The sequence below is a fragment of the Candida jiufengensis genome (assembly GCF_024610255.1).
Source record: "Candida jiufengensis strain CBS 10846 chromosome Unknown scaffold2, whole genome shotgun sequence".
In the NCBI taxonomy this organism is placed as follows: Eukaryota; Fungi; Ascomycota; class Pichiomycetes; order Serinales; family Debaryomycetaceae; genus Lodderomyces; species Lodderomyces jiufengensis.
The window spans coordinates 244,368-266,964 of NW_026261561.1; the positions used below are offsets into that span (position 1 = coordinate 244,368).

At 27.8% G+C, this 22,597-nt stretch overlaps 10 protein-coding genes across 10 annotated transcripts; 7 read left to right on the forward strand and 3 right to left on the reverse strand. All coding sequences in view use genetic code 12, as the record gives it.

Moving 5' to 3' along the window:
• Positions 1-1,702: 1,702 nt before the first annotated feature.
• KGF54_003192 (ammonium transporter) lies at positions 1,703-3,301 on the forward strand (the record flags this gene model as incomplete). The annotated part of the gene is made up of 1 exon (XM_051763754.1): positions 1,703-3,301. One exon carries the CDS (start codon positions 1,703-1,705, stop codon positions 3,299-3,301), a length of 1,599 nt encoding a protein of 532 aa, XP_051619253.1.
• Positions 3,302-5,642: 2,341 nt separating this feature from the next.
• On the forward strand, positions 5,643-7,730 carry ILV2 (acetolactate synthase catalytic subunit; the record flags this gene model as incomplete). The annotated part of the gene is made up of 1 exon (XM_051763755.1): positions 5,643-7,730. One exon carries the CDS (start codon positions 5,643-5,645, stop codon positions 7,728-7,730), a length of 2,088 nt encoding a protein of 695 aa, XP_051619254.1.
• Positions 7,731-7,975: 245 nt separating this feature from the next.
• KGF54_003194 (uncharacterized protein) lies at positions 7,976-8,845 on the reverse strand (the record flags this gene model as incomplete). Its single annotated transcript, XM_051763756.1, has 1 exon — positions 7,976-8,845. The coding sequence occupies one exon, from the start codon at positions 8,843-8,845 to the stop codon at positions 7,976-7,978; it is 870 nt and encodes a 289-aa protein (XP_051619255.1).
• Positions 8,846-9,962: 1,117 nt separating this feature from the next.
• KGF54_003195 (uncharacterized protein) lies at positions 9,963-10,973 on the forward strand (the record flags this gene model as incomplete). The annotated part of the gene is made up of 1 exon (XM_051763757.1): positions 9,963-10,973. One exon carries the CDS (start codon positions 9,963-9,965, stop codon positions 10,971-10,973), a length of 1,011 nt encoding a protein of 336 aa, XP_051619256.1.
• Positions 10,974-11,450: 477 nt separating this feature from the next.
• Positions 11,451-12,977, forward strand: KGF54_003196 (uncharacterized protein; the record flags this gene model as incomplete). The annotated part of the gene is made up of 1 exon (XM_051763758.1): positions 11,451-12,977. One exon carries the CDS (start codon positions 11,451-11,453, stop codon positions 12,975-12,977), a length of 1,527 nt encoding a protein of 508 aa, XP_051619257.1.
• Positions 12,978-14,270: 1,293 nt separating this feature from the next.
• On the forward strand, positions 14,271-17,066 carry ZCF10 (Zcf10p; the record flags this gene model as incomplete). Its single annotated transcript, XM_051763759.1, has 1 exon — positions 14,271-17,066. One exon carries the CDS (start codon positions 14,271-14,273, stop codon positions 17,064-17,066), a length of 2,796 nt encoding a protein of 931 aa, XP_051619258.1.
• Positions 17,067-17,169: 103 nt separating this feature from the next.
• On the reverse strand, positions 17,170-17,919 carry KGF54_003198 (uncharacterized protein; the record flags this gene model as incomplete). The annotated part of the gene is made up of 1 exon (XM_051763760.1): positions 17,170-17,919. The coding sequence occupies one exon, from the start codon at positions 17,917-17,919 to the stop codon at positions 17,170-17,172; it is 750 nt and encodes a 249-aa protein (XP_051619259.1).
• A 937-nt stretch (positions 17,920-18,856) lies between these two features.
• TPK2 (cAMP-dependent protein kinase catalytic subunit) lies at positions 18,857-20,170 on the forward strand (the record flags this gene model as incomplete). The annotated part of the gene is made up of 1 exon (XM_051763761.1): positions 18,857-20,170. One exon carries the CDS (start codon positions 18,857-18,859, stop codon positions 20,168-20,170), a length of 1,314 nt encoding a protein of 437 aa, XP_051619260.1.
• Positions 20,171-20,279: 109 nt separating this feature from the next.
• On the reverse strand, positions 20,280-20,618 carry KGF54_003200 (DNA-directed RNA polymerase II core subunit; the record flags this gene model as incomplete). The annotated part of the gene is made up of 1 exon (XM_051763764.1): positions 20,280-20,618. One exon carries the CDS (start codon positions 20,616-20,618, stop codon positions 20,280-20,282), a length of 339 nt encoding a protein of 112 aa, XP_051619261.1.
• Positions 20,619-20,860: 242 nt separating this feature from the next.
• KGF54_003201 (mitochondrial 54S ribosomal protein bL12m) lies at positions 20,861-21,394 on the forward strand (the record flags this gene model as incomplete). The annotated part of the gene is made up of 1 exon (XM_051763765.1): positions 20,861-21,394. The coding sequence occupies one exon, from the start codon at positions 20,861-20,863 to the stop codon at positions 21,392-21,394; it is 534 nt and encodes a 177-aa protein (XP_051619262.1).
• Between the last annotated feature and the right edge of the window lie 1,203 nt (positions 21,395-22,597).

Genomic DNA, 22,597 nt, shown 5'->3' on the forward strand with positions numbered 1-22,597 from the left:
GTTTTAGTACTTAGATACAAATTGTATATAAAACATTCGGAATTTTGACATCCTAACAAATATCCGACATCAAATGGTAGCTGTACCATTTTAGGAATAAATCGGATGTTTCTTTAATAAGTAAAAAAAAAAATAAATTAAAATAGAACAATCTAAATTTTCTGTATTCGTAAATGCATATGAAAAAAATAAAAAAAATAACATTGTTTAAATTAAAAGCCTCTAAAATTAATTCAATCGTACGAATCAATTAAATTTACTATTAATAAATTTCTTTTTTTTAGTATTAATTTTAAAGCGGTTTAAAATAGATAAAAACCTAAAACGGCACATGAGTCAGAATTTAACGGTCCTATTTTTGTGTCTTTCCTTAGTTCATAAGGCTGTCACAAACTTATCAAAATTATATTTTTTTTTCAAAAGATCTTCTTCAATACACACAAAGTCTAAATTATCAACAATAATGATATATATATATTTATATATAATGTATGTCTAGAGGCGTGAATACTTTTATTATACTTATTATACTTATTATTATAATGTATGTATAATGCATATATTTTATCAATACCCCAGTTATTTTTTCAATAAGATCTTCGTTTAAAATCAATATGATAGATAGTCATAAGTTGCTATCTTTGTTTTTTAGGAATAGATGTCAAGTTACGAACCTCATCATTCAATTAAATTTTAAAACAATAGTCACACTATTATACAAGAATTAAGTATCCCTTAATTTTTCAATTGAAATACCAAGAAATTAAATATTTTAATCATATTGTAAACTTCTATTATTATATATATTGTATATGTGTTGATAAATTTGACATATTGTAAATACGTTTATTAAATACGTTTTTAATATATTTTTTAAATGTTTCTTATTTATTTATTTAAAAGATAAGAGAGAAATTGTTTGTTTATCTTTTAAATTTAATTGGTTGATAAGAAAATAATTAACAACAGAAAAAATATTTTTAATTTTAATATTTATGACATATTAAATTTTGCAGCTTTGAAATATTTTAGTACTGAAAAAAAAAAAAAACAAATTTATTTTGCAATTTTTTACTGATAACGAAAATTGTTATTATTAAATTTTTAGTCGAATTAATAAGATACAATTGGAAAATATAAAATGAAATTTACTGAAACTCAAGTAACTAAAGCATAAGAGAGATCTTTTTTTCTAAAACCAACATAAATTTTGAATCTGCGATATCTTAAAGAACTTTCTTGTAAAAAACCCTTTTATTTGAAACCTACATCTCTTTATATAATAATAAATTATTATAATACATCAAAAAAACCCTTCGTTTAAAATTTAATTCGTTGACTGGGGGTATACAAGAAAAATTTGAATGATTTATAAATAGAAGTAAGGATTCAAATTCGATTAATTAGTAATAAAATTTGATAAAATTTAAAGTTTCATGAAGATTTACTAAAAATGTTTAACTGGTTTGATAAATTTTAAATTTTTTTTTTTTTTTTTTTTTTTAATTTTTTTATTTTTAAATTTTTAATTTAAAATTTGATTAATGAAGTAAAAATTTTAAAATATATAAGTTAAACATCTTATCTCTTAATTTTTTATTGTTTATCAATTCTTTTTTCATTCTTTTATCTAATATATATCCTTTTATCTTTTCAATTTTCACTTTCATTTTTAATACAATACAACCTTTTTAATATCAATATGTCAGATTCAGGTTATACTGAAAGTGGAACAGGAGGTGATGTTTTTAAAGTTGATTTAAATAAACAATTTGAAGCAGCAGATATGGCATGGATTGGAACTGCTGGTGTATTAGTTTGGATTATGATACCTGGAGTTGGATTATTATATTCTGGTTTATCAAGAAAAAAACATGCATTATCATTAATTTGGGCATCAATAATGGCAATGTGTTTAACAAGTTTTCAATGGTTTTTTTGGGGTTATTCATTAGTTTTTGCTCATAATGGATCACAATTTTTAGGTACTTTACAAAATTTTTGTCTCAAGGAAGTATTAGGAGCTCCTGCTATAGTTAAAACTGTTCCAGATATTTTATTTTGTTTTTATCAAGGTATGTTTGCTTCTATAACTGGTATTTTAATGGTTGGTGCTGGTTGTGAAAGAGCAAGATTAGGTCCAATGATGGTTTTTTTATTTATTTGGATGACTGTTGTTTATGCTCCAATTGCTTATTGGGTATGGGGTGGTAATGGTTGGTTATTTAATTTAGGTGCATTAGATTTTGCTGGTGGTGGACCAGTTCATGAAAATTCTGGATTTGCTGCTTTAGCTTATTCTTTATGGTTAGGTAAAAGACATGATCCTGTTGCTCAAGGTAAAGTACCAAAATATAAACCTCATTCAGTTAGTTCAGTTGTTTTAGGTACTGTTTTCTTGTGGTTTGGTTGGTTTGGTTTTAATGGTGGTTCAACTGGTAATGCAAATATGAGATCATGGTATGCTTGTGTAAATACTAATATTGCAGCTGCATGTGGTGGATTAACTTGGATGTTTATTGATTATTTTAGAACTGGTGGTAAATGGTCAACTGTTGGTTTATGTACTGGTGCAATTGCTGGTTTAGTTGGTATTACTCCAGCAGCAGGATATGTTCCAGTTTATACTTCATTAATATTTGGTATTGTACCAGCTATAATATGTAATTTTGCAGTTGATTTAAAAGCTTATATTGGTATTGATGATGGTATGGATGTTTGGGCTTTACATGGTGTTGGAGGATTTGTTGGAAATTTTATGACTGGTATTTTTGCAGCTGATTATGTTGCAATGATTGATGGTACTGAAATTAAAGGTGGTTGGATGAATCATCATTGGAAACAATTAGGTTATCAATTAGCTGCTAGTGTTTCAGTTGCTGCTTGGTCATTTGTTGTTACTTCCATATTATTATTAGTAATGGATAGAATTCCATTTTTAAAAATTAGATTAAGTGAAGAAGAAGAAATGTTAGGTACAGATTTAGCACAAATTGGAGAATTTGCTTATTATGATGAACAAGATGATCCAGATAATTCACCATATTTATTACAACCAATTAGATCAACACCAGCAATGAAAGAAAAATTAGCTATATCAAAATCTCGTCAACAAGAAATTAATAAAGGTGGTGTATCAAAAAATACAACAAACACAACTGGAGATGAAGAAGAATTAGTTGATCCTATTTATGCTACTGCTGGTCCAGAAACAATTGATGGGGTATCTAAAGAAACTGGAGAAGATTTAACTCCAAATATGTCAAATACTGACTCGATAAAAGAATTTCCTAAAAAATAATATTTTTTAATTAATAGATAAGTTTTATTAACGTGGTTATTTGTAGATAAAAGTAGTTACTAAACTATAATATTTATTGTATTGCAATCTATTTTGTAACTTCATAATCCCTTGATTAGATCATTTACAACTTTTCAGCGTAATGAAGCCTGGTAAAAAAAAGCGTATACTGTCTTTTTGTAACGGTAAAAAATAACCTACTGTAAACATGTTTGTAAAAATTACAAAATTGAGAATAAAATTTAAAAAATCCGTTATATTTATTTATATGAGTATGCTCTTTGAAATATTTGATAAATTTCGAATGTTATTTGTATTTGTCTTTTTGTTTAAATATTTAAATTAAATGTGTTGTTGAATAATGCCATTCTTGAATTTTTGAAACAGAATTAGTGAGAAAAACCTTAAAGCGAGCGAAACGAGAGTTGGACTAATATTTTACAACGGCAATGGAAATAAGAGAATTACTTTGAATTGCTCATAGCTGATTCAATTTTATAGATGAAAGATAAAGTCCCATACAAATTACATTTACTTTTCGATCATGAACAAATTGATATTAAATTAAAACTACTTCACAAAAAATTCAATTTTTGGGAATGCAATTTCAAAATCTAATAGCACTCCGACAAATATGATATAAAAAAAAAAGAAAAAAACGCATTTTGTCAATCAATCTTTCACCTGAGTTCAACATAAATCTCAATATCAAACGTTTTTAAATTTACAGAAATTAGAATTGCTTATCAATGTTTTTTTCTTTAATGAATCTTAAGTCAAAACTTATTCATTTTAAAAATACATAATTTCGGTATCTTTGAAGTTTAACTGCCATTTATACAATTCGTGATAAGTTTTAAATTGGAAATAATGTAAATCCAGTTCCATAATACAAATTTGGTAGCTTTTCTCATTTTTACTAGTATGGAAAAATAAGACCCCAATTATCCATAATAGTAAACTTCAATACAAATTTTGTATGAGTTTAAACATATATTTCGCTGTATCTCAAAACTAATTAATCTGTCAACAAAATTACTCATACAAATTACATTCAAAATTGCTGAACGAACTCACTTATATGTTTTTTATTTAACTTGTGGCAAAATTCAAAATCTGGAAGTTGTTTTCAGATTTCAAATCAAAAATTTCCTGTGGTAATTTTCCGACCTTCCACAATTTATTGCACAAAAAGTTCCAAAGTTACAAAAGCTTCACATATGCTTTAACAGCCAAACAAGCGACTCTATCCTTAAGTTAAAAACATTTTAAATCTAATTGATATTAACAAAAAGTTCTTAAGGACGCAAGTCAAAGAGTTATTCACGAATATAATCGACATTTTGAGCATTTGTCAACTTTGAAATTGTACTAAAAATTCAATTCGCACCAAAACAGAACTCTAATTCAATTGACAGACGATTTAAAAAGTAACAAACTTCAAATTTTCAGTCATTGATAACACTTATATCACAATGTGTCACTATATTTTGACCCATACAAATTACGCTTACTTTTCAACGATGAAGATATTGATACTACATTTCGTATAGCTCGAACAAATAGTAAAAATTGGATTCTTATTTTGAGATAAATAGAGCCAAAACCCAAATCTATGTCACTGAGGTCATTCCATACAATTTGTGTGATTTGACTCTGAAATTTACATCCTTGAAAATTGTTTAACGCTTATTCTATCTTAGCACGTTCTCGAATAGGCTCAAGTACAATGTTTCTTTGTAGCGATTATTTCTATTATAAAAGCTACGCTGTAGGATATAAAAAATGAAGGTATCAGATTGATGCCATGTTGAAATTATTACTTCGAAATTATAATTTCAATGATAAGTAAATCATTTGCTCACCAAACATCATTAAATCACAAAAATTTACGCAGTAACTTATATTTCGATGTTTTTTGCAACAAGTTAAAACAGGTGTAAAATAGTGTTTCAGATGTATGTCATCTTTTTTTAATGTCATAAGACATTAATTTTTTATAATAATAAATTTTCCCGTTTGTCCTTATTATTATACATAAGGCGGAAAAGGTCCTATTTATTATTAAGAAAAAGAAACGATTTAATTATTTACTTATTAAATCATTATTATATAAGTATTATGTAATACACAAGATAATTATTACATAATTTATTAAGTAATATTATTACTCCATATAAAAAAAAATTTCTGTGAAAAATTCTTAGTCATTTTGAAATTAAAACATTTTTTTTAATATTTAATTTAACAACTTTATATTTATTCATTTCTATTAGTCAAACCAACTATTCTTTTAATTCATTACGCTTAGATACTTTACTGTAAATCTATTCAAATAAAAATGATTTCAAGAAATTTCACATCAAGATGTTGTCAGAGGACAACTCAAAAAATTTTATATCAAACCATTAAATCACAAACAAGATCAATTTCCAAAATAAATCATCAAAATGCTGCTCAAGCTTCTGCCACATCTTCATCAAGACCACAACCATCGCCTGCTTTCAATACAGTAGACGCACAACTGGTATCATCACCACAACCAATAAATAATATAAATAAAACTTCATTATATCAGAAGAATCAACATCCAAGAAAATTAAGAAAAGAACAAGTAATGGATGATTCATTCATTGGATTAACTGGTGGTGAAATTTTTCATGAAATGATGTTAAGACATGATGTAGATACTGTATTTGGTTATGCTGGTGGTGCAATTTTACCAGTTTTCGATGCCATTTATAATTCAGATAAATTTAAATTTGTTTTACCTAGACATGAACAAGGTGCTGGTCATATGGCTGAAGGTTATGCAAGAGCAAGTGGGAAACCAGGTGTTGTTTTAGTTACTTCAGGTCCAGGTGCAACAAATGTTATTACACCATTGGCAGATGCTTTAATGGATGGTGTTCCATTAGTTGTTTTCACAGGTCAAGTACCAACTACAGCAATTGGTACAGATGCTTTCCAAGAAGCCGATGTTATTGGTATTTCAAGATCATGTACTAAATGGAATGTAATGGTTAAAAATGTAGCTGAATTACCAAGAAGAATCAATGAAGCTTTTGAAATAGCAACAACAGGTAGACCAGGTCCAGTTTTAGTTGATTTACCAAAAGATGTTACTGCATCAATTTTAAGAGAATCAATACCTATAAATACAACATTACCATCAAATGCATTAAGTCAAATCACCAAGAAAGCAGTAAGTGAATTTACTTCTGAAGCTATAAAAAGATCAGCTAATATTTTAAATAAAGCTAAAAAACCAATTATATATTGTGGTGGTGGTATTTTAAATCATGAAGATGGTCCAAAATTATTAAAAGAATTAGCTGATAAAGCAAATATTCCAGTCACAACAACATTACAAGGTTTAGGAGCTTTTGATCAAAGAGATTCAAAATCTTTAGATATGTTAGGTATGCATGGATCAGCAGCTGCAAATACTGCAATGCAAGCAGCTGATTGTATTATTGCATTAGGTGCAAGATTTGATGATAGAGTTACTGGTAATATATCTAAATTTGCACCAGAAGCAAAATTAGCAGCAAGTGAAAATAGAGGTGGTATATTACATTTTGAAATTTCACCAAAAAATATAAATAAAGTTGTTGAAGCAACTGAAGCTATTGAAGGTGATGTTACTTCAAATTTGAGAAAATTCATACCATTAGTTAATAAAATAGAATCAAGACCTGAATGGTTTAAAGAAATTAATGAATGGAAGGAAAAATATCCATATGCATATCAATTAGAAACTCCAGGTTCATTAATTAAACCACAAACTTTAATAAAAGAAATTTCAAATCAATCAATGAATTATGGTAAAGAAGTTATTGTAACTACTGGTGTTGGTCAACATCAAATGTGGGCAGCTCAACATTTTACATGGACTCAACCAAGAACTATGATTACATCTGGTGGATTAGGTACTATGGGTTATGGTTTACCAGCAGCAATTGGTGCACAAGTTGCTAAACCAGATGCTATTGTTATTGATATTGATGGTGATGCATCTTTTAATATGACATTAACTGAATTATCATCAGCAGTTCAAGCTGGTGCACCAGTTAAAATTTGTGTATTAAATAATGAAGAACAAGGTATGGTTACTCAATGGCAATCATTATTTTATGAACATAGATATTCACATACTCATCAATCAAATCCAGATTTTATGAAATTAGCTGAAAGTATGGGTGTTAAAGGTATTAGAATAAGTACTCAAGAAGAATTAAAAAATGGTGTCAAAGAATTTTTAGATGCTAAAGAACCTGTATTATTGGAAGTTTTAGTTGAAAAGAAAGTTCCAGTTTTACCAATGGTACCAGCTGGTAAAGCATTAAATGAATTTATTTTATTTGATGCTGCTGTTGAAGAAAAAGAAAAAGTTCTTAGAGCTCAAAGAACTAAAGGTTTATATTAGTAGTTAAAAATAGGTGGTTGTTGAATTATTTGCATAAAAAGTTTAATGTATATTTTTTAATTTTTTCAAAAATTATTCCTTCAATATTGTACTTGTAGAGTTAGCGTTTCAGAGCATGTTTATTGGTAATCAAATGCATATAAAAATCATACATTAATCTATAACTAATTCTATCTCCAAATTTTACAATACAAAATCTATACTCTATATTTTAAAAAGGCTAAATTTCATATTGTTCACAATTTTCATTTCAATAAATCTTTAACTTCTTCTTTTTCAATTTCTTTATCAAAATCAGGTCTTGGTTTTTCATAACCTTGAACGGTTCTAGCATAAGTTATACCACCTAATCTACTAACAGGTTTTAATTTAGCAATATCTAAATTATTCAATTCCTTGTTGATGATATCTTCTCTAACATGAAAATTAATACCTTCAACAATACATAAAGTTCCAGTTGCTCTATTTGGATCAGATTTAGATTTCCATTCATGAGATGTTATTAATTTTGCTTCAACTGAAAAAGCAGATTCTGCAACATGTTGAGGTTTAACTTTTGTTGATTCTAAAGGAGTTAATCCTGATAATTTCCATTCATCAATATCTGGTGGACTATTTATTGCACAAAAATTAGCAGCTTCAACAAACCATTCACTTATTATATTTATTGTTAATTCTTCAGTATCTAAAATATTTTTACAAGTATCTTTTGGATTACCTTTACCACCTGAAAATCCTAATGTAAAAATTGGAGGATCATGATTAACTACAGTAAAATATGAAAAAGGAGCTAAATTTCTAATACCATCTTTGGAAATTGTTGATACAAATCCAATAGGTCTTGGAACAACAGCACTGATTAAAGTTTTATAATTATCAACTGGATTTCTACCTTCTCCAAAAGGATCAATTTCTAATTTCTTGTGGTTTTTCCATTCATTATTATTAGCACCTGATCCAATTTCCCAATCTTTAAAAGGAATTTGTGAATAACTCCAATTTAAATCAAAATCAAATCCTGGTCTTTCATTTTCAACTTTATTAAAATCACGATGTGGATTTCTTTTAACTTGATTTTCTAATCCAAATCTTTTTGGTTCTTCTGTTTGAGTCATTTTAAATAGTATTGTATTAAATTGTCTTTGTAAAGTAAATGTAGATCTGAATAGTTTTAATGAATGTGATATTTTCATTCAACTTTAAGATATGCTGAATCTGAAAATTCGAAATTGGGGTTGAATAATATAATAAAGTTATTTCTAATGCTTATTAATCCAATCGGTTACAATATTATTAAAAATTAATATAGATATAATTAAAATGAAAATGATTAATAATTTTTCGGAATTGTTGATAATATTTATTTTCATAGTATCGGAATTATTTATTTTTAGATTTTGTAACTCCTTGAAAAATTAAAATCTGAAAAATGATTATCCGAAACTTAAATTAAAACTATGGATCTAATACAATTTGAGTGGAATGATTAATGGAAAATTAGGTCCCACATATTGTATTAATTGACGTTTTTATCAAAACTTAGTAACTCTTTAGTAATTTTTCACTTTTACGCTCGAGCCGATTCAATTCTTCGAGATCCGAATCATGTAAGTCAAAACCTCTCATTTAACAAAATGGAAATAACTACTGAGCGATTAGACGATAGTAAATTGGTCAGCCTAGATCACATAATGAACGGGATTGCTTTAATAGCACGCGTTCAATTACTCGATACAATTGTCGACGTGCAATCTTCAACTTATAAACTAAACTTCAAGTGAATAACTCTTCTTCTCCCTTGACAAGAAATAATTTAGAATGTTAAATTAGCAAATTGTGAAAGAATTTTGAAGTCAATCATTTTTCTTTGTAAAGCTAGACCCTTAATTACTCTTGACATTTTCTTTCCTTATAAATTATGGTATATTTCAAAAATTTGATGTATTTTTTAACAAGTCAAAATTAATTTTTCTCTGGTTATCTTCCCCCCCCACAATTCAAAAATTTTAAACTTTCTAAAAGTATCTTGACTAAAAAGTTTAAACAAAGGCTCCTAACTTTTTAAATTCAAGAGCTTATTATCGGAATTACATTTAATATCTTTATTCAAAAACCAACTCAAAATGATATAAAAACATAATCAAACCTTGAACGTCTTTTTCAATTTCTTTACATTTTTCAAACCAATCTTTATCCGTAATATTTTGATCAATTAAGTTTTACAACTTCAGAATGCCTGCACAACATAATAATGGTCACCCACCATTGGGTCCAAAAGTTACGGATATGAGTGATGAAACCATTACTGAAAATACAATTTTAGTCAATTCACAACATAAAAACATGAGATTATTATTTATTTTACAAAAACTAGTTCAACATTTACATGATTTCGCAAAAGAAACAAGATTAACTACTGAAGAATGGGGTGAAGGTATAAAATTTTTGACAGAATGTGGTAAAATGTGCAGTGATATAAGACAAGAATTTGTATTATTATCTGATGTGTTGGGGTTGTCAGTATTAGTTGATTCTATATCACATCCAAAACCTGCTAATGCTACAGTTGGTACTTTGTTAGGTCCTTTTCATACTCACGATGCTGAAGTTATTCACGAGGGAGATTCAATATGTTCTGAAGGTAAAGGTGAACCATTATTAATCGAAGGCTTATTAACTGATCCAGAAGGTAAACCAATTGCTGATGCAACTGTTGATATTTGGCATTGTGATGCAAATGGGTTTTATGATACCCAATATACAAATAGAGAAGGTCCAGATATGAGAGGTATTGTTACAACAGCTGATGATGGTTCATTCATGATTAAATGTACAAGACCAGTAGCATATCCAATTCCTCATGATGGACCAGTTGGTAAATTATTAAAAACAATAAACAGACATCCTTATAGACCTGCTCATTTACATTTTATAATTGAGAAACCAGGTTACGATCAATTAATTACTGCTTTGTATGCAAAGGGGGATCCTTATGAAACTTCAGATGCTGTTTTTGGTGTTAAATCTCCATTATTATTCGAACTAGATAAATTAGGCGAGGAAAAAGCTAAAAAATACGATATGAATCCAAATGATTGGTATTTGAAATGGCACTTTAAAATAATAACTGAAGAAGAATCAAAAAAATTGGTTATTAAAAAAAATACTGAGGCGATCAAAAATAGTGGCGAAAATTTGGTGCTTAATTCTAATGGTTTACCTGAAGCAGCACCTTTGGATTAACTCAGGATAAAGATCTAGTATTTAGTTTATGGGTATAGTTTAGATAATGTAACGAAAATTTAAATTTACCCTTTTCGACCTCGTAGGTTCATTTTTGAGCTCCAGTAATTAAAGCGAAATTTTATATTAGATCGAGTTTAGTACTTCTGAGTCTCTCATCAAGTTAAGGTTGTTCCACTTTGTCATTCATCTCTTTATGTTTCTCCACAAATCGGATCAAAAAAGTATTCAATTTCCATCAATTGACACAAAGACTCAAGTAAATTGTTTTTCCGAAAGATTGTTAAATTTAAACAACAAAAATTATATCAATCAAAATTTAAAATAATGGTTTGTAACTATATCCGATCATGTATGGAATTTCTTGTTTTGAAAAATTTATAAATATGAATTGAATATATTACCATCAATAAGACTTCATGTTAAAATACCTATCATTTCATAAAAAACTTTAGATCTTATTGATTAACATTAATTATGTTGTCAAGATTTAACAAAATTCAAATTAAACAACTACCATGTTTTATTAGATTCTATTCAATAGCAAGCCCCAAAACAAAAGTTGTTCAAACTACTGATGAAGCATTAGAAGGTGTTGGCTCAAACATCACTTTATTATCAGGTGGATTTGGATTAAGTGGTGTACCAGATACTATTATAAATGCAATGGTCAATAATCCAAATATAAATAATGTTACAGCAGTTTCAAATAATGCAGGATTAGATGGTAGAGGATTATCACAATTATTAGTCACTGGTCAAATCACCAAAATGATTAGTTCATATATTGGAGGTAATCGAACGTTTGAAAAATTATATTTAAAAGGTGAAATTGATTTAGAATTAACTCCTCAAGGTAATTTAGCTGAAAGAGTTAGAGCTGGTTCCGCTGGAATACCAGCTTTCTATTCACCAACTGGTGTAGGTACTTGGTTAGAAGAAGGTAAATTACCAGTTAGATACGATTCAAGTGGTGAAAAAGTCTTAAAATCAAGTGAACCAAGAGAAGTTAGAGAATTTAATGGTAAAAAATATTTATTAGAACCAGCTATATTTGGTGATGTTGCAGTAATAAAAGCTTTCAAAGTTGATACTTTAGGTAATTGTTGGTTTAGAGGTGCTGCAAGAAATTTTAATTCAGTTATGGGTAGAAATGCAAAATTAACTATTGTTGAAGCTGAAAATATTGTTGAACCTGGAGAAATTCAACCAGAAGATGTTCATTTACCTTCAATTTATGTTGATAGAGTTATTCAATCTACTACACCAAAAGAAATTGAAATTTTTACATTTTCAGAAGAAGAATCCACACTTGATTCATCATTAGAAAATCCAAAATCTGATTCTGAATTAAAAAGAGCTAAAATTGTACGTAGAGCAGCTCAAGAATTTAAAGATGGATCATTTGCAAATTTAGGTATTGGTATGCCAACATTAGCTCCAAATTATTTACCATCAAATATATCAGTTACTTTACAATCAGAAAATGGTATTTTGGGATTGGGTCCATACCCAAAAAGGGGTCAAGAAGATGCAGACTTAATTAATGCTGGTAAAGAAACTGTAACTTTAGCTCCAGGTGCTTCATTATTTGGATCAGAAGAATCTTTTGGTATGATAAGAAGTGGTAAAATTGATTTAACTATTTTGGGAGGTTTACAAGTTGCAGCAAATGGTGATTTAGCCAATTGGGGATTACCTGGTAGAGTTAAAGGTATGGGAGGAGCAATGGATCTTGTATCAAATCCACAGAATACAAGAGTTGTTGTAGTTATGGAACATGTTGATAAAAAGGGTAGACCAAAAATTTTAGATAGTTGCGTCTTCCCATTAACTGGTCAAAAATGTGTTTCAAGAATTATAACTGATTTAGCTGTTTTTGATATTATTGATGAAAAATTAATATTAATTGAAATTGATCCAAGTAGTAGTATAGAAGAAGTTAGAGCTAAAACTGCTGCTAAGTTTGAAATTTCACCAAATTTAAAACAAATAGAAATATAGATATTGACGATTTATGATTTAGAGATGGAAAGTAACAAAACTGAAATTACATTTTGTAGAGACAAAATCAAAAATAAAAATTTAATGGAACCAATTTAATAAAGCATAAAGCTCATTTGTGTAATATACAAGAGTCAAAATTAATTTATTTATTGTTTGATAATTTTAATCTCTTTAATCAATGCAATTTTATGTATAGTCACTTGTATAGAAATTATTACCATCTTTCCTTTTTTCAATGATAATTTATTATATAGCAGTTAAAATAATATTTTTATTAGCGTTTAATGGGGTCCTCTTCTTTTATGCAAAGTTAAAGGCAAACAAAACTAAAACCGTTTACATTGTTAATATTATTATTTAATTTCTTTTCTTATAATTATGATTAAATAACTTAATCGGTTTTAGTCAAGTAAAAGAATTTATATCTTCGTAGATCGTGGCACCAAGAGATCTCGATAATATTGGCAGTTAAGGGGTATTCATCAATTTTACATAGCCATCGGTTTCAGTAAGACTTTTTCAATTGCCAGAGTTTCTAGGAAAATCCAGATCTATAGTTGAGATTAGGGAGAGCTTAAAAATTGAATAATTTAAAAGTCATCAACGTTTTGATCAAAAAGATTTTCAATTTTATTACTTATTTAAAAATCAAAGTTTGTGACATAGCCAAAATGTTATAAATTACTTATACTGTCTCTTAATTCAAAATTACACAGAAATTTCAGTGTTAGGCTTTTTACGTTCTCCGCTAGTTCTCCAACTTGTTTGCTGAATTGATTATTATTATCAATTGGTTAGTTTTTATTTTTTATTGTATTTATCCTTCTTTGTACTTTTAAGATCTCTTTTCTATTTTGTTCAACCTTTTTTTTTTTTTTTCAATTTTGTGATTGTTTAATATAAAATGAATTTTGGAATATTATTATACCAATTATTATTATTATTTATTCTTTATTGAATCATTTTTATAATTAAATATTTTTACAACCAAATTGTTCACCACTTTTTTAAAATATAGTTATTGGCTTACAAGATTTATCAAATTAAATTTATTAACTTAAAAGATTATTGCATTGTACTGATACCAGTTCTATCGATTAAAAATCATTTCACCCCACAATTTCATTTCAAATTTCATTAACTCAATTCAATAAGTCATTTATGATTTTCATAAGTTCCAAACATTAGTAATTACAACAACATAAGTCAAGAAAGTAAAAAATAATAGAATCAAGACATAAGATCAAACATTACATCTTGGATTTATCACAAATTTTCAACTAATAAAAAATGCTGATACAAGTTAAAACTGAAGAAGGGGAAGAACCACAAACAAAAAAGAAAAGAATTAGAGTTTCAGTAGCTTGTGATTTTTGTCGATCGAAAAAAGCAAAATGTGATGGATTATCACCATCTTGTTCCAACTGTTTAACAAACAATGAAAAATGTATTTATACTCAATCATTAAAAAGAAGAGGGTTACCAACTGGTTATACTCATGATTTAGAGAAAAAAGTTTTACTTTTGCAAGGTATGATTGCATCATTAATAACGAAAAGAAATTATCTAGAGAATGATATATGGGAAATTTTAAAGAATCCTACGGAATTATTTAACAATTTGAGTAATTTAAATTCTACTTGGACAAATCATGAAATTTTTAAATATATTGAAAATAATCAAGATGAATTAAATCCAATACTAGAAAGTGTTAAGTCCGGTATGGGTAGTAAATCAGTCAAATCCAATGGTAAAAGCTCTACACCAGAAAGTAAAGTAGACACGAAAAAGAGATCAAAGCCATCATCATCAACAACAACAACGAGTGATCCACCACCAATAGATACCCCACACTCATTACCTGAATTTTCTCAACAACCAGCACCAACACAACAACAAATTGCTACTATCACCAGTAATAATAATAGTTTTCCAAATATACCATCACAATTCAATAGTATGCTACCGACACCAAATGGATTATTACCACCGGAAGCAGTTAATTTTGTTAATGACCCATCATTCTTTTTAAATTATGACATTTTCCAATTTATATCAGATGAAGTAGAAGGAGCAGGTAATTCAGATAACAATTGGGAACCAGTAGCATTACAATATCATGGATTATCTTCTATAATTTCAGGTTTTACAAATAAAGCCATTCAACAAAATTATAACAAGAAATCTATAGCTCATAAAAATCCTTTCCGAGTTGGATCAATTTTTAATGTTTCATCTTTTGCTATTGATGCAAGTTTACAAGAAAAAATTTCATTACCTTCAGAAATGTTTCAATTCCCACCAAATGTTCGTAAATATGTTGATTATTTTTTTCAAATTTTCCACATTATGATACCAATGTTGGATAAAATTAGTATTAAACGACACTTGAATCACCTTCAGGCTATCAATGACGATGAAGGACAAACTTTTGATTGTAATGTTGTTGCATTAATTTGGGCAATGATTGCATTAGGTGAATCAAGTACTAATTCAAGTGGTGATTTAATGGAAAGTTTAAGGTATGCCAAAAATGCAATCATGGCTTTGGAGTATTCATTAACTTCAACAATTGAAACAATGCAAGCTATGTTATTATTAGGTATATTTTATTATAATGTTGGTCAATGGGATTTTTCCTGGGTATTAATTAGTTCAAGTACAAGAATGGCTATTGATGTTAGATTAATGAGATCTGCAACAGATGAAGAAAATGAAAAATATAAATCAAGTAGTACATTAAATAATATAAGTAGACAAAGAACATGGGCAGCAGTTTACGCAATAAACACTTTGTTAGCAGCAAGAATGGGGAGATCACCAGTTATAAGAGCAGCAGATTGGCCAATACCGCAAGTCAACAATGATGGATGGGAAGAATGGGAATCATGGGAATGTTATCATTCATCGGAATCTATAAAATTAACTCATGGTAGATTTTTAACAAAATTTAATGAATTTGTTAGAGCTACTTCAATATTGAATTTAGCAATTACATCAACTATAGATACATCAAAGGGTATAATGGATGAATTAGATGATCAAGATAAAGCAGATTTAAAAATTGATTATGATGATAGACAAAATTCAAGTAGTATGACAATGAGTAATTTTGAATCTAAAATTAATGAATGGATGAGAAATTTACCTGATTATTGTAGATTGAAAGAAGATTTAAATGATCCACCAATAGTTGCAATTCATGCAATGAGACAATTAATATGGTGTGTTTTAGTTGTTAGATTAAGTTCACTCAAGGGAAATAATGAAATTCAAAGAAAAATGATTAGATCAAGAAATATTCAATATACAAAAGCAATAACAGCCATAAAGAAATTATTCAGTTCAGACGTGGTACAAATGGTAAGGTATTATCCATTTGTTGATTATTTAATTGCTATTGCTATGAATTTCCCACAAATGATGGATTTTTCAACAGAACAAGAAAAAATTATTCATTGTAAAGAAATGAATAAATTATTAATAAGTGCTCAATTTATACCATCAATGAGAATATCTCTTGAGATTTCAAAACATATGAATGTTGAACAACAATTACAATTTCAAGAAACTCCAAAAGCTCAAGAAAGTCCAACAATTGCAAATTTATTAAATTCTCCTGAACAAAGACCAGCTACAAATCCAATGCCAACAACCAACTCGGGAAAATTAACATCAATACCTTTAAATCCACCAATTACGAGGGTTTCATCAAAACATGAATCATTAGATTCTCAATCAAGAGCTTTATTGGATGGTGTAAACGCATTAAGTCCTCCAACAGATTACGATTATCAAGTAAAACAACAACAACAATTACAAAATAGAATGCCAACTGTTCCAGAACATATTCAACCTCAAGTGCCAATACAATATCAACAACATTCTCATCCACAACATCCCCCACATCTCAATGGTCAACCACATTTAAGTCCACAACAACAAAGAGTACTTGTGAATCAACAAAAATTACAAGCTTTTGAATATAAAAATTATCAACCTCCACCTACTTCATTACCTATTATACAACAACAAGTACATAATCATCACCATCATCATCAACATCAACAACAACAACATAAGTGAAAATAAAATAAATTGAAGAGTAAAAGTTAATGACATACAAGTTTAAATATAAACATAATAAATATTATTTATTAAAATATCACGTAGACTAGCTCTTCTTCTTCTAACCAAATATACCTTCTTCCATTGAATTAGGAACCTCTTTATCTCCATAAGCACCAAGCCAACTTACAGGTTTAACCCAATTTTTATTATTTATTTCAATATCTAAATTCTTAATTAATTTATTAATCATTTTTTCAGCATCTTGAAAATTATCACCTTCATAAATATAACTAACTAATACTTTCACATTAACATTCTCAAGATCTTCTAGTAATTTAAGTAATTTAGTTATAAAAATCGAATTTTTATCTTGTTCTTCAATTGATTTAGATATAGTTAAATTTTTAAAATTTGATAATAAATCTTGATTATCATAGATTATTATATCTCCATTTTGTATATTTTCAACTATTCCAGAATCATTAGAATTTAATATTATTATTTTTAAAAAATCTGATTCTGTTATAAATGGAATTATTACTTCTTTTAAAAATGAACTTGAATATGATGGAATTATAGGTGATCTTTGTTGTATTAATGTTATATTCAATTCTTCACAATAATAAACTTCAATAGCATGACTTATTCCTTCAATTGGGTTCTTGACATAATCTATAGGTGATGCAAATGGGTACAAGTATAAATCATTTAAATAACCTATTTTGATAAAATTATAATTATGAATTAATAAATCTATTGTTAATTGTGGTAGATTACCAATTGAAATTGTGGGGAGTATTAATGTTGAGTTTTGTAATTTAGGTTGACTCTTTCCTGAGATTGGGATATACGGTGAATCGATTGACATAATTCAAATTGGTTGTAGAATAATTCTGGTTGGCAAATTACTTTATACATTTTTATGGAGATCGTAAATAATATTACATACATATGTTAGATACATAAAACACGCACTTGGAGTTAAGCTACCAATGTATGCGTTTTTGAGTATTATACATGAAACAACATATTTGACATAAAATTCATATAATAAAATAAATTGGGGTGATAAATTAAATTATAACTATAATACGATCTACGACACAAGATTGAATAATTGATAATTAGCGGTCTTGCAATTGATGTATAACGTCAGTTAATATGACTTACTCAGTAAGAAATTCTCACCGTATACAACATTTAAAAGTAGAGTTCGTAGTATTCGGTAATTTTGAGTATCATAAGATCTATAATTTAATCTACGAAATCAGTAGAATGTAGTCTAAATTATATATGATGTTTGATTGAATTAAAATAAATTATTATTTAATTATCATTGCTGGATAAAGATTCAAAATTATATCAACACTGACTTAATATTTTTTCATTAGTAGTGAAAAATTATAATAATTTTTTTTTTTTACTTTGCTCCTTAATTTTATTTATTATTGTACTATTTACTATTAAATCTATTACTACTAGTAATAGAATTTCAACACATTTTTATTAACAAAAATTTATTACAACCATAATTTAACAAATCATTAAAATAACTAAATTTCTATTTCAACTAGGTCAAATTTTTATCATCAATTTTTATCAATTGAATTGACTTGACTTGAATTGAATCATTTATCGTTCGCTTCAATCTATTTATCAATATAAGTGTATCACTAATTCAATATCCCAAATTTCAATTGATATTCACGTCATTTTTAAGATATTTAACCAAAAATTATCATCCTCAGGTCAATTGCTAAATTCATAATTAATTTATGAACACCTGAATCACCACTCAAAAATACATGCCAAATCTTTTACAAAAATTACATTTGACAAAGAATCATAATAATATTAATAAAAACATTAATCAATCAGATATGGATTACAATACTAATAATTATCAACAATCACATCAACCAGGTGAGAATGTAAATCATCCGACATCTGCACAATCAGCTGCAAATACAACAAATATAAATGCAACAACTACAGCAAATGTAACTCAAGCTCAACAACAAGCACAAGTTCAAGAACATGCAAAACAAGAAGAACAACAAAGACAACAACAACAACAACAACATCAACAACATGTACCTAAAAATGCAGCAGAAGAAGCAATAGAAAGATCATTATTACCACAAAGATCAACTGTAAGTAAAGGTAAATATTCATTAAATGATTTTTCAATAATGAGAACTTTGGGAACTGGATCTTTTGGTAGAGTTCATTTAGTAAGATCAGTACATAATGGTAGATATTATGCTATAAAAGTATTGAAAAAGCATCAAGTTGTTAAAATGAAACAAGTTGAACATACAAATGATGAACGAAAAATGTTAAAATTAATTGAACATCCATTTTTAATTAGAATGTGGGGAACGTTCCAAGATTCAAAAAATTTATTTATGGTAATGGATTATATTGAAGGTGGAGAATTATTTTCATTATTAAGAAAATCTCAAAGATTTCCAAATCCAGTTGCAAAATTTTATGCAGCTGAAGTTACATTAGCTTTAGAATATTTACATAGTCATGATATCATATATAGAGATTTAAAACCTGAAAATATCTTGTTGGATAGAAATGGTCATATTAAAATAACAGATTTTGGATTTGCAAAAGAAGTAAGTACAGTAACTTGGACATTATGTGGTACACCAGATTATATTGCTCCTGAAGTTATAACAACAAAACCATATAATAAATCAGTAGATTGGTGGAGTTTAGGTGTATTAATTTTTGAAATGTTGGCAGGTTATACACCATTTTATGATTCAACTCCAATGAAAACTTATGAAAAAATTTTAGCTGGAAAAATTCATTATCCAAGTTTTTTCCAACCTGATGAAATTGATTTATTATCAAAATTAATAACTGCTGATTTAACAAGAAGATTAGGTAATTTAATTAATGGTCCAGCAGATATTAGAAATCATCCTTGGTTTCAAGAAGTTGTTTGGGAAAAATTATTAGCAAAAGATATTGAAACTCCTTATGAACCTCCTATAACTGCTGGTGTTGGTGATTCTTCGTTATTTGATCATTATCCTGAAGAACAACTTGATTATGGTATAACTTGTGATGATCCATACGGACAATATTTTCAAGAATTTTAAAGTCGTTATTTATACAATATATTATAATAAAAGATTTTTCAAATAAAATATATATTACAATAAATACAATAACTTTTCTATAGAACTGAAGCGAAAACCACTGACCAAATTAAGCTTGAAATACATTTTTACATTCCAAACAAACAAAAAATAGTATCATACTAGTATCTTTCCTCTTTTGTTGACTTTGAAAAAACACACAATCTCTATTCCCACATCTAGTACATTCTTTATCACTTCTAGGTAATGTTGGATCTTGTCCAATATCTTCAACTACACCAGCAGTAGCTCCAATATTTGTAATTAATTCATGTCTATAAACTTTTGGATTTTCTGCTAATTCTGTATAACCACAATTTCTACATGCATATAATAATCTTTGATCTTCTTTATCTTCTCTTGGGTACAACATATTGTTACATTCTGCGCAAAACCTGAATGATGCCATTTTTGATGGATGATGATTGGGGTGGTATTGATAAGATAGATGAAGATAGATATGAACCAAGTTTTAGTTAGTATTTCATATTGATTGATATTTTTTCAGTACGATACTAAGCTAAGTCGTGTAAATTTACCACTACGAAAAATCAAATTTAATTTTTTCAATCAAAACCTTTCAAAAAAATTTTCAATATCAAGAGACTAATCAAAAAGAACTACACAACCTAGCAATTAAATATTCGCATAATGTCGCTCATTCGTCAATCTATACAACGTAATCTTAGATCAAATTTCACCAAAACCATAACCAAACAATCATCAGTATTCACTTCAAAACAATGTTATAGATTCAATTCCACAACTTCAGAATCAGTAGTAGATCCAAAAATTTCAACAATAGTTGATCAAATCTCCACATTAACATTATTAGAAACATCACAATTAATAACAGAATTAAAAACAAAATTGAATATAAGTGATATAGCATTACCAGTAGGTGGATCATCAACTCCTCAACAACAACAACCACAAGAAGAAGAAATTAAACAAGAACCAATAGAAGAAAAAACCATTTTTTCAATAAAATTAGAAAGTTTTGATGCTAAATCAAAACCAAAAATTATTAAAGAAGTTAAATCTTTATTAGGTTTAAGTTTAGTTGAAAGTAAAAAATTTGTTGAAAGTGCTCCAAAAATTTTAAAAGAAAATGTTGCTAAAGAAGATGCTGATAAAATTAAAGCTACTTTGGAAGGATTAGGTGCTAAAGTTTCATTAGAATAGATTAGTTTTTGCATTTTAAGAATTGGAAGAATGAGTTAGGAAATCTTGTTGATTACTTTTTGGGGTTTTGACAAATGAAAATTTATTAATAATGTATTTGTATAATGAAGTAACACTATCTTGTAAATAAATATTCAATAAGGATAGAATCTATCAGGATTTTTAGGAGTCTTTTGTATAAATCTTTTCCAAGTGAAACTTCCATGGGATACGCAGCTCTTGAACTCTACTTAAGTATTGCACTGCGTAATTATGACGAGCTGCGCGAAAGTAGACTGGACTATTTGGGCTGCAGGGAAGGGAAAGGTGAAAGATGGGTTTGATTTTGAGATCACGAATTTTCATGTTTTGTAAATCAAATCGGTTAAAATATCAATATGTTCATAACTGAAAAGTGAATGTAATTTGTATGAGACAAAATTTGCCATCTTTTTGTAATTTGTAGTTATAAGTGTTTAAAGAATGAGAATAGTAGTCTTAAAATGGGTCTTTTAAATGCACTATAGTTCTCGCTTTTGTTGCGTGGTAAATTTTAGCGCAGTTTTGAAGTTGACAATAGCTCAAAAGTTCAACCATTATGTTCAATATCTCACTCTACTTGTAAGCCTCCCAAGTTTTTGCCCATACAAATTATATTCAAAAAACCTTGAATTTATTCATCAAAGTTTTTGTTTGGTTTTTGAGTTAATATTGAAAATCTGGGTACAAGTCAGGATGTTGGGTCGCTGATTCTAAAACAGATACTCGATTTTTTTTTTGATTTTTCATTCTTATTCACAACAGAATAAAAGATACAAGAATAGATAGCTTGATAAAATGTGTAATTTAAAAGAGTTAATTTGTTTTCAGACAAACACATCTTGAGATTGGTGGGATTAATGGCATTTTCTGTGTAAATTTTGTATTGTATATGCTTAACTATGTGGGATAAAATTAGCTCAAATATAGATTTATACCACTTTGCTACCATATTTGTAGTAGGGATAATTTGATATGTATTATCCCCAATACAAATGTAATGAATTTTAATTTCTAAAGGATCATAAAGTTGTAAAATGCTCATTGATATAAATAATCCGCAAGCAAGTTGGCAGGTTCATTTTTTTAATCGACGGATGTGAACGAAAAAATAGTCAAATAACTCACACTAAATTTTTGTTGAAATCAATAAATTTCCTTTGAAGAACCAAACATTATCTAAGC